This window comes from Tachypleus tridentatus, chromosome 12, assembly GCF_004210375.1.
Source record: "Tachypleus tridentatus isolate NWPU-2018 chromosome 12, ASM421037v1, whole genome shotgun sequence".
Taxonomy (NCBI): domain Eukaryota; kingdom Metazoa; phylum Arthropoda; class Merostomata; order Xiphosura; family Limulidae; genus Tachypleus; species Tachypleus tridentatus.
In genome coordinates, this window is record NC_134836.1 from 67,417,085 (window position 1) to 67,432,981 (window position 15,897).

General features: G+C 33.8%; 1 protein-coding gene across 1 annotated transcript in view; it reads right to left on the reverse strand.

Annotated features, from left to right (window-relative positions):
• LOC143233463 (RNA-binding protein 24-like) overlaps positions 1-7,610 on the reverse strand; it is a 115,715-nt gene extending 108,105 nt beyond the window's left edge. Inside the window, exon 1 of the mRNA XM_076469718.1 lies at positions 7,006-7,610. Within this exon, the coding sequence (XP_076325833.1) occupies positions 7,006-7,200 (195 nt within the window). The 5' untranslated portion in view covers positions 7,201-7,610. The remainder of the gene's footprint in view (positions 1-7,005) is intronic.
• Between the last annotated feature and the right edge of the window lie 8,287 nt (positions 7,611-15,897).

The following is a 15,897-nucleotide window of genomic DNA, read 5'->3' on the forward strand; positions in this document are numbered from 1 at the left end:
AAACTCAGAAATGTGGTACAGACATATATACATAGACGTTGTACCTGGTTTAGTTGCTCTCGAGAAACTGAATCTAAGTATAGGCACTACAGGGGGCCTTTATTATCTTGAACAAGTTCCTAGCAAGTTTAAGTGTAAGTGGCTTGTATAGATGAAACAAACCGTACAGCAGCTCAGCCACTTTCAAGAAAACCATAATGCTTCTGCTATAGTCGTCAAATATTTAAAGGTAATGCTACACATTGTAATGACAAATGTAGAAAATGTAAAGCACAGAGACCCAAATATAGACAAACATTTGCACAGAAGTCTATACTTATAGCACGTAAACATGTGTATGAATGTCCTATCACATGTACAAGAGTTCTGAATAATGTTGAAATACACATGTAAAAATATCATAACTTTAGGCTGATAACGTTTTGCTACACTGAGATCTTTATCAAGACATGTGAACAGAATGTGTTTATATTATCGAAAATATTCAGAAAAGAAAAGAAACCCAAGAATTCAGCGCTTTCAGAAAATAAGTTTCCGTTATTCAGTGGTAAATGGTGAAAGATGACACTGGTAGTCCACAATTAAAACAAACAGGCCCCACATGGCCAAGCGTGTTAGGGCGTGCGACTCCTAATCTGAGGGTCGCAGGTTCGCATCTCCGTCGCGCCAAACATGCTCGCCCTTTCAGCCGTGGGAGCGTTATAATGTGACGGTCAATCCCACTATTCGTTGGTAAAAGAGTAGCCCAAGAGGTAGCGGTGGGTGGTGATGACTAGCTACCTTCCCTCTAGTCTTACACTACTAAATTGGGGACGGTTAGCACAGATAGCCCTCGTGTAGCTTTGTGCGATATTCAAAAAACAGACAAGCAATTAAAACAAATCAATGAAGTCCTCAACTGATTAAATCTCAGCAGCATCTAACTTTGAGGAGTTGCAAAAAAAGGAACTCCACACACAATACAGAATTTTGATTTTATCTTTTATAAATTTGTTAACGTCATAATCTAATTAATCTCAAATAAATAAGGGCAGATATATTTCAGTGATTGAGCTCCATTAACGATCATTGCAAAAGTTTCTCTCAGTATGGTTTGAACAATTTGTTGTGATTACCTCATGGAAACTTTTTCTCAGAGTGAGATGAATTTAGATTGCAAAACAAATTTTGTGAATTTGTTTAGTCAGTATTGAAGGTAATGTTTGTCGACTTTACATTATTTCTACATTTCAGTCAGTATTTGGTAGTCAACATGCCATACAAAATCAGACTTAGTCAGTTTTAGGTAGTATTCATATTATCATACAAATAGTGTGAGTATATATATATATATATTAATACTGAAGTTAAGTAAATTAAAACAAAATCAAAAGAAAGAACCGCGCTAAAAACAGCAAATCCAAGCCTTTAATTAATTATATTAGTTTGTTTTAAACAAAATAAAAAAACGCTGCACTAATTGAAAGGATCTCAATTAATACAACGTTATTTATTTATTTTTTAATTTTTGTTTCGGCTTCTTTTTGGTTATAACAAACTAATATATATTTATATATATATATATATACATTATAACCGTAAACTTTTAAGCCATAAACAAAACGCATTAAAATTAAACAAAATGCGCTGCGTATTTTTAAAAGAATCCCAGAGTACAAGCTATAATATGGGATGTAAAATGTACTCTAGGTTTTGGAGGTGACTGTGAAGTAGGTACCACATTGCGGCGGGGATACACCGTCTTTCAGTCTTAACCCCCATTCATTAGTCTCACATAAGAAATATAAGAGTAGCAATAGATATAAAAATAGAAATTAGGAGAGCGAGATGTGGGTGCTCAAGCCCCCAACATCCCACATCTATAACACCTTTCACTGTCGGCAGACAGTTGTAGAAAGGTGACTGCTCTCCAAAGTAAAGAAGAAAAAACAGTGAATTGAAAAATAAGAATAAGAAAATAAGGTACTACTACTAATGTGGAATATAAAATGTACCCTAGGTTTTGGAGGTGACTGTGGAAGTGAGACCCACATTGCTATGAGGATACAACGTCCAGCAGTCTTAACCTCCGTTCATCAGTCCCACATTAAGGACAATTAAATAATAAAAAAAATAAAAATAAAAATTAGGAGAGCGAGGTATGAGTGCTCAAGCCAACAACGTCCTACATCTATATCACCATTCACTGTCTGCAGACAGTTGTGGGAAAATGATTGCTCTCGAAAGTAAAGTAGAAAAAAAAAAAAAAGGCACTACCACTTGGGGGTAAGCATATTTAACTTGGCATTCCATCCCCCATTATCATGGTGAGGCACTAATTAGTAGCTCAATAGAAAAATCATACCAGTGTGAATGGTCCCAATCAATTACCTAAAGCAACTAGTATAGCTTCCAACTATTACCCAACTGTTAAGTCCGCTGTAAGTACCAAATTTTGGACTTTAAACAAGCGATAGTGTTCATCCACATAAAGTAGTACCAAGTTGCTTAAATGATTTTATTAACAACTAAAAATGGTTGTTATAAACCTGTAGTGAATATTTTAAAAATGTTTACTTCATGTTTAATTAATACATTCTTATTATTATCATAGAATATTTTGATAAATTTGTTTAAAAGTTTCTTTATTAAATACATTAAATATTAATTTTGTACTAACATTTCAAGCCCCTCACTGGTATGGCGGTAAGTCTAAGGATTTTCAACGCTTAAACAGAGGTTTGATTCCCCTCGCTGAACACAGCAGATTGCTCGATGTGGCTTTGGTAAAACAAACATACACACAATATTTTAACATTTAAAAATAAAATATTGTATTTATTACAAACTTTACAAAATCCGAATAACTGTGAATTATAATGCTTATAACAAAACATTACTATTAAAAGAGGGTAAATCATATATTGGAAAATCGAAATATTTTATTTACAAAAAATATTTATATTGATAACATTAGTTAGTTTTTAATTATATTATTTGGTAAATAGAAAATAACAGAAAGATACGCATATAAATATATATAGAGAGAAAGAGTGTGTGTGTGTGTGTGTTTTCTTATAGCAAAGCCACATAGGGCTATGTGCTGAGCTCACCGAGAGGAATCGAACCCCTGATTTTAGCGTTGTAAATCCGTAGACTTACAGCTATACTAGTGGGAGGCATATATATATATATATATAGAAACAGCAGAAAAATACGTAGACAGTCAGACTGATCCATAAACCAAAATTAAAGCGTCTTACTTTTGATCACTTGTGCAGTAAATGTATCGGCTCGGACAGCAGTTTCGTCGTTTACGTTCATCAGGCAGTAACCACCAGGTTTGTAATAAAGGGTGTGGGAATGTGTGGGAAGATTTTGTCGTGGCAAAGATTTTAGATAACATTTGTTAAATCTTGTATGATTTAAATACAAATGGCTGCATTAATATTACAGAAACTCAGGAAACAATGTATAAAGATGCGACAACTTACATAACATTGAAAGCAATAAGTTTCAATAACGTTTTGTTTCAACAATACTTGAACATTTTCAGTCGAGTCAAAGAATAGTAAAGAACAACGTCTACCACGTGTTTCAGCAGTGTAATTTGAAAGTACAATACGTGTAAAAACCTACAAACACGGCAGTGTCACCAGTCAAGGATGAAGCAATAGTATCATAAATCTGTACTCAAAACCACAGTTGTTCCAAATGTCATTATTCTTATGTCCAGTCAAGGATGAAGCAACAGTGTCATAAATCTGTACTCAAAACCACAGTAGTTCCAAATGTTATTATTCTTATGTCCAGTCAAGGATGAAGCAACAGTGTCATAAATCTGTACTCAAAACCACAGTAGTTCCAAATGTTATTATTCTTATGTCCAGTCAAGGATGAAGCAACAGTGTCATAAATCTGTACTCAAAACCACAGTAGTTCCAAATGTTATTATTCTTATGTCCAGTCAAGGATGAAGAAACAGTGTCATAAATCTGTACTTAAAATCACAGTAGTTCCAAATGTCATTATTCTTATGTTCCTGAATAACAACTTCATTTCTGTTTTATATTAAGAACAATAAAACCTGAAAGTGAAAACATTATTATTCTTGTTTTTCTCTGTTTTTGCTGAAGAAACAATACACATAACAAACAGAACTGATCGGAAAGATCCACTGGTAGGTATTGTCTTAACTAAGAACTGATGTCTTAAGTCAAGTATAACCATGCTTGGCCAGCAAAAGGTGGTCATATTATTGCTACTGATATTCTATCACATGACTAGTATAACTAGCAGTCTCATCACGAACCATAGTAACGGAATTTTGTGTTTCGAAAACTACTGGTGTTTGAAATAAATATATATGTTTGTTCACCTTGACCGTAATTCTGATTTGTAAATAACTTAAATTTATATTAAATACATTTCACTTACTTACTTTACTTCCAGTGGCATATTTATGTAGGGACTAGATGGGGGCTTAGCCCCAGGCCCCATTGATAATTCTATTCTGTGTAATATTACGTGGGATGTAAGACCCACAGAAGTTATTAGTCCCTCTGCCCAAACAACCTTAAATCCCTCCACTGCCTGCTTCACATCATAACAGTTGTTGTTCACGTAACTGCAAATGTAGATAACGTCTAGGTCAGTACAATATCTGTCGTATTATAGACTACATGATGAACCCAGGTATTGGGCGAAATATATCATCGACTCTGGATATGACTGACACAGTGTAGTTGACGTGTTATTATTCTTTCTTCGCTTTCACTCACAAGCTCTTAGAATTATACACTCGTATTCTCGGAGTAAAGAACGTAGTGTTTAAAAATATGACGTTAGAAAATATTGTTGTTTCTAACGTTTGTCTTCAAGCTTTATCCCAGATTAACGCAGTGTGTTTAGTTTTAAGCAATTAAAAATATAACTCATTTACTTTATAAAATATTTTTACTACACAAACAACGTAGGCAATCAAACCCTGATTATTTTGTATCTAAAGAACTTAAAATATTTAAACATATAAAAATATTACTGCAGGTTATCTAATATGACTCACTAATAGATACTAACTATAAATTGACTGGACTCACTACCGTTTGTTTTACGTCTATGATTATACAGTAATGACAGTGTTATTCCAGTTGTTTTATTTGTTAAAAGTAACGTGGCTGTCTGCGCCGCAATAATTCAGAAATGATAGAATATTACTTTGGTGAGAGAATCCTGACTTCATTAACAATATGTGTATATACATAGATATCTTTAATTATTTTAAAGGTTAATCATATTTTCAAATTTTAAAGTATAATGGCATAGGACACACCTGATGTTTTCAATTTTACTTTTTCACTTTATAATTTTTACAATTTCTTAACTGAACATGAAAGAGCTGTTCAAACATTTATAGTAGGTTGAGATAAAACTCATGAACCTATAGTACAAGATCATACTTTATGGTTTCCACCCGTTGAGTTTAAATGTAATTGTTTTCAATTTGAATTTTAGGTGAAGCCTCCTAAGGGCTCTGTGCCTAAGGCCCTGTATAGTTTAAAATTAGGAGTAAACACCTCAACTATCAACTCTTCGGTTACTTTAATCGCTTAGTAGGATTGGTCTTCACCTTATAAAACTTCTACAACTGAAACGACGAGTAAGTGTAGAAGAGGAATTCCAATCCTTTGTCAAAAGAGCCTCAGATGAATATGGAATACTAGACTGTTATATAAATATGGAATACTAGACTGTTATATAAATATGGAATACTAGACTGTTGGATGAATATGGAATACTAGACTGTTATATAAATATAGAATACTAGACTGTTGGATGAATATGGAATACTAGACTCTTGGATGAACATGGAATACTAGACTCTTGGATGAATATGGAATACTAGACTGTTATATAAATATGGAATACTAGACTGTTGGATGAATATGGAATACTAGACTGTTGGATGAATATGGAATAGTAGACTCTTGGATGAATATGGAATACTAGACTCTTGGATGAATATGGAATACTAGACTGTTGGATGAATATGGAATACTAGACTGTTGTATGAATATGGAATAATAGACTGTTGGAGGAATATGGAATACTAGACTCTTGGATGAATATGGAATACTAGACTGTTGGATGAATATGGAATACTAGACTCTTGGATGAATATGGAATACTAGACTCTTGGATGAATATGGAATACTAGACTGTTGGATGAATATGGAATACTAGACTGTTGGATGAATATGGAATACTAGACTCTTGGATGAATATGGAATACTAACATAGCCCTTCCTAATGCTGTTTTGTTCTTCTTAAGCTTCTAAACATGTGTTTGGAATCACAAGTAAATACAGTTCAAAACAAGAAACGGTTTTGATTGTCACAATAAAGTCATTTCCATTTGATACTAACCTATTGTCACAATTCATGTTTCAACATTGCTATCTTCAGAAATATGAGTAATTGGACGAATGGATGACAATGAAACCTTAAGCGAGAGTAAATGATAATATTACAATTCATTGCTAATAAGTATCAAAATTCTGTGTATCTTGTTTATCTATACGAGTTGCAAATTACCGAGTAACTAACAATATCATACATTATAAGAAGCTTGAAAACAGATTCGTATATTTGTTACCCTGTAAACCATGAACGGCACACGTTTTGTTCTCATCATAAATATTGTAAGTTTAGGTAAGAACGAAACGTGAACGATTAGCAGGAAAAGTTACGATTTTTGTGGTGAGAAAAAAATCCCCAAGAAGCAGTGACTTAAACACCTTATCCGCTAAATGAACCAGAAGAAATTAGCATCCTGATGATATACAATCTTCAGCCACTCATACGAATAAAGGTTCATTGCCATATGTAAAGAACAACTGAGACATTATGTAAACAATCTATCCGGGTCATTGACAGCCTTAGTGTTTTCATTTCAATGTTGTTGGTTGTTTATTATTTTATTCTATATCAGACAAGTTCTCGAATTTTACTTTTTTGTATACTTACAAAACCATATCCTCTACTCTTGCCTGTCTGCCTGTCCGTTATGACGACAGCTTCTTCAATTTCTCCAAAACCTTCGAAGAACTGTCGGAGAGATTTGTCTGTTGTATGATAAGGTAGCCCTCCGACAAATATTTTGGTGAACGTGGTATCTCTCTGCTGTACATAGCTCACGTTATTAGTTGGAATTTCCGACATGCTGACTAAAGCTCGAAACACTAAAAAATATTGAACGATGACGTAACTAGGTAAAGCCGTACCAAAACAAATTAGAAAGCTAATTGCAATATTTCCTTCGTAACTATTTCCTACAGTACTATAATTATCACCTAATTATGGACGTACTGAGTCTAAAGATGAACAGTGAAACCATGAAACGAATGTCAGAAAGTGACAATGTTTCATAGGTTCTGGGCGGATAGCTAGCACAAGAAAGATGTCATAGTGGTCGGAGACACGGACGGATACGAACTTGACACGGAAGGGTACGTTGCCAACTTTGAATCCCCAACTTCGCACTAGTACTGTGGTTTAAGAGTACGACTCCAGTGTGCTCACAAGCGGAAAGTTGAAAGATGCAGACTTCGTCACGCCCTCTTGTTCATGAGCAAATCATTATGTTTCTGAGCGCTTTGAGCCTATCGTGTGTTGCCACGAGTATAAAATCTAGCAACATAACAAACGAAAGCTAAGCGCTTTCTACTCCTGACGATAGCGAGAACTCCCGTGTTGTAATGTCAACAACAAAATCAATATATCATTTCTTCAAGGCACCGTTTTACTGGTAGTTAATTAGGATCTAGTTTATTGAATCGTGCTACGCAGTTACAGGACAACTTTAATTAGCATGCTAATTAATAGCAGTTACAATATTCACAAAACTCTGAAACCAACAACTAAGACGAAATTAACAGAAGAATAACAGAAGCTATACCGCATCTCTTCAGTTTTTAGTTCAATCTTTAGCAGAAGTCGTTCTTCCAGAAATTTTCCTTTTTGGTTTTTCCGAGCTACTTATAATGAGAAATAACGTTTTTTTTTTTTGTAAAACATTTCTAAAAGACACTGCTCTTCTGCCAGGACGTGCTTTTCAATTGTCAGTGCTGAAAAATATACTACGTTTGCTTAAACGTTAAAAATACTTTTCTCAGGCGTGTGAAATTGTAGCTTGTATGCACTCGTCAAATCAACCGGCTTTTCTTCTTTACATTGTCTTTTTGTGGAGCATATCAGCAGTGTATATATTGAGGGGGGTTAGCCACCCCCAATTTATGTTGCTTAAAAATTATGTCACAGTTTTAAAAATGTGTTATTTAATTTGATTAGTCTACCCCTCTAAATCTGCCACTGCAAACAATGTACTCGTTAGACAATGGTGAATAATATTTAAAGAAGGAAAATTAAATCGTACACTCTTATATTTAACAGTAATAACTCATAACAGTAACAATGCACATAAAGAATTAGTAGCAGATGCTGTAATACTCTTCCTTTGTCTGTTTAGGAACACAAGCTTGATCTGTGGAAGCTTGTGGACAAGCTTGTTTGTTTTTGAATTTCTCTCAAAGCTACACGAGAACTATATGCGGTACCCATCCCTAATTTAGATGCGTAAGATTAAAGGGAAGGCAGCTAGTCATCACCACCCACCGCCAACTCTTGGGCTACTCGTTTACCAACGAATAGTAGGATTTACAGTCACTTTATAACGCCCCCACAGTTGGAAGGATTAGCATGTATGGTGTGGCAGAGATTCGAACCAGCGACCCCTGGATTACGAGTTGAGTGCCTTAACTACCTGGTCATGCCGGGCCATTGTGGATAACCAGTTGCAAGTAACCGATTTCCTGTGATGTTAACAGGAGCTAAAAATGGTTTTTACTCGAATTATTAACCTTATTAAAATTGTAAATGTATTAACAACTAGCAGAGCATCAGGCTTTGCTTCTACAAAAAAAAAATATCCTCAGTTCTTTTGATTAAATGAAACACATTAATCGTGAATTTCTGCAAAAAAATGAAAATGATTTTTTTACTCAACTAAATATTTTAATTATAATCGATAAAAATAAGAATATGCAAAAAATAAATAAAAATTTGCTAAAGCTGTTTTAATCGCAGTAAAAGTGGGTGCATTACTCCTACTTTTTGTACGCTTTGCATTTCAGGCTTTCAAGACAAAATTCTCCACCATTTGTTGTCCTAATTTATAAGGCCAAGTGCCGTGTGCACCGTATTCTGACTCTATTATCGTTTCATTTAATGATGAATTTATCTTTCTCTTGTCCTTGTAACAGAGCGTAAATTAAAATTTTTTGATAGTTTACATTTTTGTAAAGTCATAGTATAGTTTGTTCTTGTGAGTACACGTAATCACGTAATGTAAGCAAAGCAAAAGGCACGGTGGAAAGAAGCCTAGTTAGCTGAGTTTATGCGCACCTTCGAGAGAAAGCCATAGCCTTCTTCAGTTAAGGACAGTTTGTGAGTAGACGTATGCATTGCATGTGTAGAAGACAGGAAGATGGGGGAGGATTACAAATGACGACCTTACGAAGTTCTCGGATCTTTTCAACACATAACTGATCATTGACAATATGATCAGAAGTCTTTTGAACCGTAAATAAAAGTCCTCTTAATCAAAAAAAAAATCTGGCCTTTCCAATTTCAGACCAATTGGTCGGTCTGTTTGTCAAAAATTGCAGTATTTCTCACTTTGGCCTCAACTTGCGGCCACTGGAAGGTCTTTGAGGCCGCGGCTACACAGCACATGCTATTTCCTAGAAAAAGTTGTATAGATACCTTGAGCATAGAGTTTGTAGCTTTAAATATCTGGCCATGCATAAGGAACAGACCGACAAATAGGTATAGAGAGATATATTTATTATATATATACGATTATTAAAGGCCCACCACAATCAATATTGCAGTATTAAAACAAAATAGCATGAAAACGAAAACAATACTATTCGATGTATCTGTTTCTTACGTGATTGTTTTCAATCAACTTTACAAAGTAAATTCGCACTTTAGTGTCACGTGCATTGATACGAAGTTAAATGATATTGTCATTATTTTAAGTCTTTTTAAGACATTTGATCAAACATGCGCTAATTTTACAGAGTAGAACAAACATAATTTGAAGTAACTCATGCGTCTAAGAATGCATCTCGGCACATCACATTGGCACTTAATATTACAAACCTGTACATGGGAAAACTGAAATTGATCATTGCATTTTCAGCTACGATAATGTAGCGTTGTTAATGAAATAGACTTACTGGCGTGCTGTAGATAGAAACTAGGAAGAGCTAACTAAATATATACATCTGAAAAGCAATGGTAGTAGGGACACGGTTTACACTGACACCATTTTCTTCAAGAGTCATTCAGTTTTGGTTTCACTTTTTATGTAAATACGTGTTGCAAGTTTTTTTAATTTCCGAAATAGACCTAATTTCTTGTCTCTCAAAAAAAGCTTAAAATTGATTCATATGAAAGCGCTCGACTTTTTTTTTTTCTATTTTTATTCACTTCGTCTAGAAAACTAGTCCGATGATCTAGATTAAGCAAGAAGATCTACTTTATCTGAGTACATATAACAATGTTAACATGAATAGTCACTGCTGCTTTAACTGTTACTGAACGTGACGAACACGTGCCTTCATATGAATACTAGCGACTGATTGTTTGTTTGTTTGTTTGTTTTTTTAAATTTCGCACAAAGCTACTCGAGGGCTATCTGTGCTAGCCGTCCCCAATTTAGCAGTGTAAGACTAGAGGAAAGGCAGCTAGTCATCACCGCCCACCGCCACCTCTTGGGCTATTCTTTTACCAACGAATAGTGGGATTGACCGTCACATAATAATGCCCCCACGGCTGGGAGGGCGAGCATGTTTGGCGCGACAGGGATGCGAACCCGCAACCCTCAAATTACGAGTCGCACGCCTAAACACGCTTGGCCATGCCGGGCCCCTAGCGACTGATAAGAATCGCACAAGAGGTTTACCGGATCATTCGCAAAGTCTGAGTATACAGATCCCGTCTATTACATTTATGTGTCTTAATGACAGTTTACTATCCACTGGAGTTCAACTACCGTTGCTAGTCTATTATTAGGAGAGTATTATGTTATTACACTACTTATACCTCTTACTAGCAACTTAGTATTCACTGCAGCTCATCTGATGTTGCTAGGCTATTCTCAAACAAATAAAAATGAACTACAGGCTAATTAACATTTTTAAAACTCCAGACTGGACTTTAAAAGCGTAGTTAGTCAGTCATGGGGAATAAAATAACCAATGTAAATGAATGGAAAAATTTTTTCGAACCTATTTTAATTTCCGTTTAAAAGTCCAACTTAAGAGCTTACGTATTTTACACAGTAATTGTTTTCTCCAAATTCACGATTTTATGGTGTGACATTTATCGACAAAGTAAATTCTTCCAAACCTTCTTATTTATATAAATCGCATTCGAAGTTTTCTTATTTACTTTAACAAATAAAATTCCAAATTCAAAGGAACTAGCAGTTCTATCATTTCGTATTCCACTGTTTAACAATGTGAGGAGAAAGATGACTAAGTTTGACTCGTATAGACTAACCACAACAATGTGAGGAGAAAGATGACTAAGTTTGACTCGTATAGACTAACCACTTTTAAAACTTAGAAATTTGTAAAAGAGAAAATGTTTCCTCTCAAAATCATAATAACGTGATATTGCTTACAAACTTTAAAATTTCCTGAATTGTTCAAAGAAACTAAGTAACATTGTTAAGTGTGAAATAATAACCGATTTTTTTAAGAATGTCCACTTACCATTGTTACGTTTAATAGAGAAGGTTTTTGTTTGTCTATCTGAGATAAACGTTATGCAATATCCATTCATTATGTTACAAAATATCTTACTTTCATTCACGAAGTTCCATAAAAGTTGTGTAAATAAATGAACTGGTCATCTAATTATAAACTAATACCGTAATTTCGGTTTGTTGTTGTGATAAGTATATAGACTTACGAAGCTAAACTTTAGGTTTCGATATTCGAACCAACTTGTCCTTTGTGGTTATGCCATTGGTAGAGCAGATCTGTACAACGGGAAAGCATAATGTACAGGGAAATTGTTTGTTAAATTTCTTGATCATAACGGATTATGTATATGATTAGTTAGAACGTGAATAATTAATGAACTAACTATAACTATTCTTTCCAAATAGCAAACACTAGGTAGATTAATATCAAATCAACTATGTAGAAAGATTAACTTGTGAATTTTAGAATGATAGGATTATTCTAATATATTAAATCAAAATCCATGAAGTACACAGAAAAGAGGTCGACTTCATATGTCTCGATCCAGGAAAAGACAACTTTTAACAAAAACCGCAAAAAAGATTAATTTAAATTTAAGTAGGAATATTAACTTCTTAATGTTCTTTATAGATTTTGCAGAATACTACCCTTCTAGATATACTTTAACTAATAAGCCAATATCCATTAACTTATAGTGATAATGCTAGTTATGTATAAGATATGTTGTAAACCATATGTCTGTGTAATATTAAAACAAACAAGTATCGGAATTATAATACATCTCCTCTGTACTCAGTGTTGAAATTCTTAACATAAAATGTTAGAAATGTTATTAAGCCATCAGTTATTCATAAATTATCAGCTTTTTAAATAATCGTCAACGACGTAAATAAATATATTATAGAATATTTAAATTGTTAATTTTATCTGTATAATAAAGTAAAATGTAGGTCTCCAAACGGTGAATGTTGAACTAGATTACATCACAAAACTGAATGCTCCCTGTGGAGGTAAAGAAACAGCATATTAAATATAGAGACTGACTGTAAGAAAACAAACACAAAATTAAATGGTATCTATAAACCTTTTTTTCCAATTAATTTCAACTACATATAAATTCTTTTTAGGAAAAAATGAGTTGGATAACAGTTCACTTTCCTATTACTCCAACACATTGCAACTGCCGCTAGTTAACTTAAGAAATCAGGAAGAAACACCTTTGAAAGAAATTACTAATTTTTGTGGAAGAGAAATTTGTTTTCCTCTTCCATAATAATAATAATATAATCGAGTTATTATGTAAAGTGAGAGGCATAAGATTGATATTCAAATAACTGATTTCGTATTTAAAAAAAAAATGAACAGACGATTTATGTACGGATGTGCTAACGTTAGAGAAAAATGACAGAAACGGTTATGTAAATAATGAATCCGCTAGGGGTACGAAAGGTTGAGCATATTCCACTCTTTAGTTGATTATGTTGAACTGAATTACAAGACATGTATGTAACTCAAACATTGAACACTTCCTCTTTTTTATAACATCTTTAGATAGCAATAAGATAATTGTGTTTTTTTTAAATAATAAGGTTATACTGGGAAATACGCATACGAAATAATTCTGTTTTCAAAGTAATTAAAAGTCGAGTTGACTTTTTCACTTATAAATTTATACATAAACTCAGTTCACTACGCTAGAAAACGACTTTAACTGAGCATAATATATATGTAAAAACGGCTGGTATGGGTTGAGAAACAAGTAGAAAAATGGAAACCAGATTCAAAGAACACAAAGTCACCTCCACACGTTTTCAAACACTGCAAGTCAAATAAACACAATATTACCATAGAAAACACTCAAATGCTGAATAAAGAAACAAACATAAACAAACGCAAAATTAAAGAAACCTTACTTATACAACAACTTAAGCCCAAAATAAACCAATACAAAGGAACACCTCTATACTTATATTAATAAATATAATCAAACATCTAAGCACGCCCTCTACATTCCTACACTCAATTACACAACCGCCTTCTAACATATGGTCAGCTATCCGTCAATTACCTCTTTCTTTCTTTGTGAACCTGACAATGACCGAAGAAGGTCGAAACGTTGTTCGCTCCTCTACATAAAAATTTTTCTCAACCCAAACCAACCGTTTTTACATATATATTTTTCTCTACAAGTGGGTTTCTCGTCATCACGGACTATTTAACTTAGCATGCTTCAAATATAGAAGATGTTAACTAAACCACTTTTATTATTCTCTGAAATATTTAATTAATATCTTTTGACTGATTTCCCAAAAAGTATGCATTTTTACTTAAATAAGTATGAAGCAATATCAAGATGAATGTCACATTTTATGCTATTCTCAAGCTGGTTTTCTTCAACGACTAATTTATGAATTTATTACACGTAACCGTATACTTTGAAGTGGTAGTGTTTAAGCCTTTGCTTCTTTGTGAAATATCATATTTTCTAGAAAGTGAATGGAATTTACTATAATCAGACAAAATGTGTTTAACTATGCAACATTTATAAATAAAAACTAGTCATCTCTTAAATACCTCAACTGTATATTCTGTAACATTGTTTTAATACCGAGCTAAAAAGAGTATAGTTAATCATCAAACAAAAAAGTTAGGCCCTGAATAAGAAAACTCTGCGTGTCCGTATGAAAAAGCCTTAGAAATATGAGAGTGAGTGATGAATGAACAAAAAGGAAACATTTCAGTTTTTTTCAACAATTCGAGAATCTAAACACCTACTGACAGTCTGTTCATTTCTCTCACAAACTTGAGATCAAAGTTAATTTTTTTAGGCACTTGATACGCATCAGAGAGGTTCAGTAACAGTGCCAAGACCTTGCCAGTATCATTCATTTTCTTAAAGTTCACGATTCACCTACATAAATATCACGTTGTCGAAAGACACTTACTTATTTATCGGATTGATTCTGATCCTATTGAATACCTTTGACCTTTTTTGTAAATAGCTACTTGAATGCTCGTGACTAGCGAACAGTTCTTATTAAAGTTATCGTGTTGATACAGAAAACACGTTTCTGGATATTCTATTTTACTTATTATAGAAATTGTATCTGCTTCATACTGGCCCGGCATGGCCTAGCGCGTAAGGCGTGCGACTCGTAATCCGAGGGTCGCGGGTTCGCGCCCGCGTCGCGCTAAACATGCTCGCCCTCCCAGCCGTGGGGGTGTATAATGTGACGGTCAATCCCACTATTCGTTGGTAAAAGAGTAGCCCAAGAGTTGGCGGTGGGTGGTGATGACTAGCTGCCTTCCCTCTAGTCTTACACTGCTAAATTAGGGACAGATAGCCCTCGAGTAGCTTTGTGCGAAATTCCCAAACAAACAAACAAAACAAATGCTTCATACTGAATAACTTATTTTGATTTTTCTTATTGGACATTCTTAACTTGCGACCGTGAAGGTCTCTTTATATAAAGAACTATTTTCTTCAGTTATCTCTGAAAACGTGATAAACTGATTCTTATATAATTGGACCTTTCCAAATTTTGAATTAAAATATCTGTAGGATATTGTACCAGACTTGTATCAGCATATTCGAAGATAGTTATTTGGTTACTCTGTGTTTGTAGTAAGTGTTTTCTAATAAATGTAGTTTTTTTACATTTTATAATAGATCAAGTTAGATTACACACTGATCTGTTGTTACCATTTAAACTAATGTTACTCTTCTACTGTGACGACAACACATATTGACTTAGAGCAATCAGATAGTAGTATTTTCACCTCGTGATAATAAATGTACACTTCATTACTTTAGGTGAGAAAGATAGGTGAATAAATATATAAAAACTGTACCAATCTACATAAGTTTATTGTACGAACTAAATAAGAAACATTGTGTGGATTAAATTCAGGAAGAAAACTATTAACAGTTTTATGGTTCAAAATCTGTGCGAAATAATTCAATATTTGGATAATATAGATTTAAAGAAACACACTCTAGAAAATACTGGTACAACAACAAGATCTATGATATGCTTTAGATACCATCTTGTAGAAATTACAGGAAAAAGACCAAAAATTA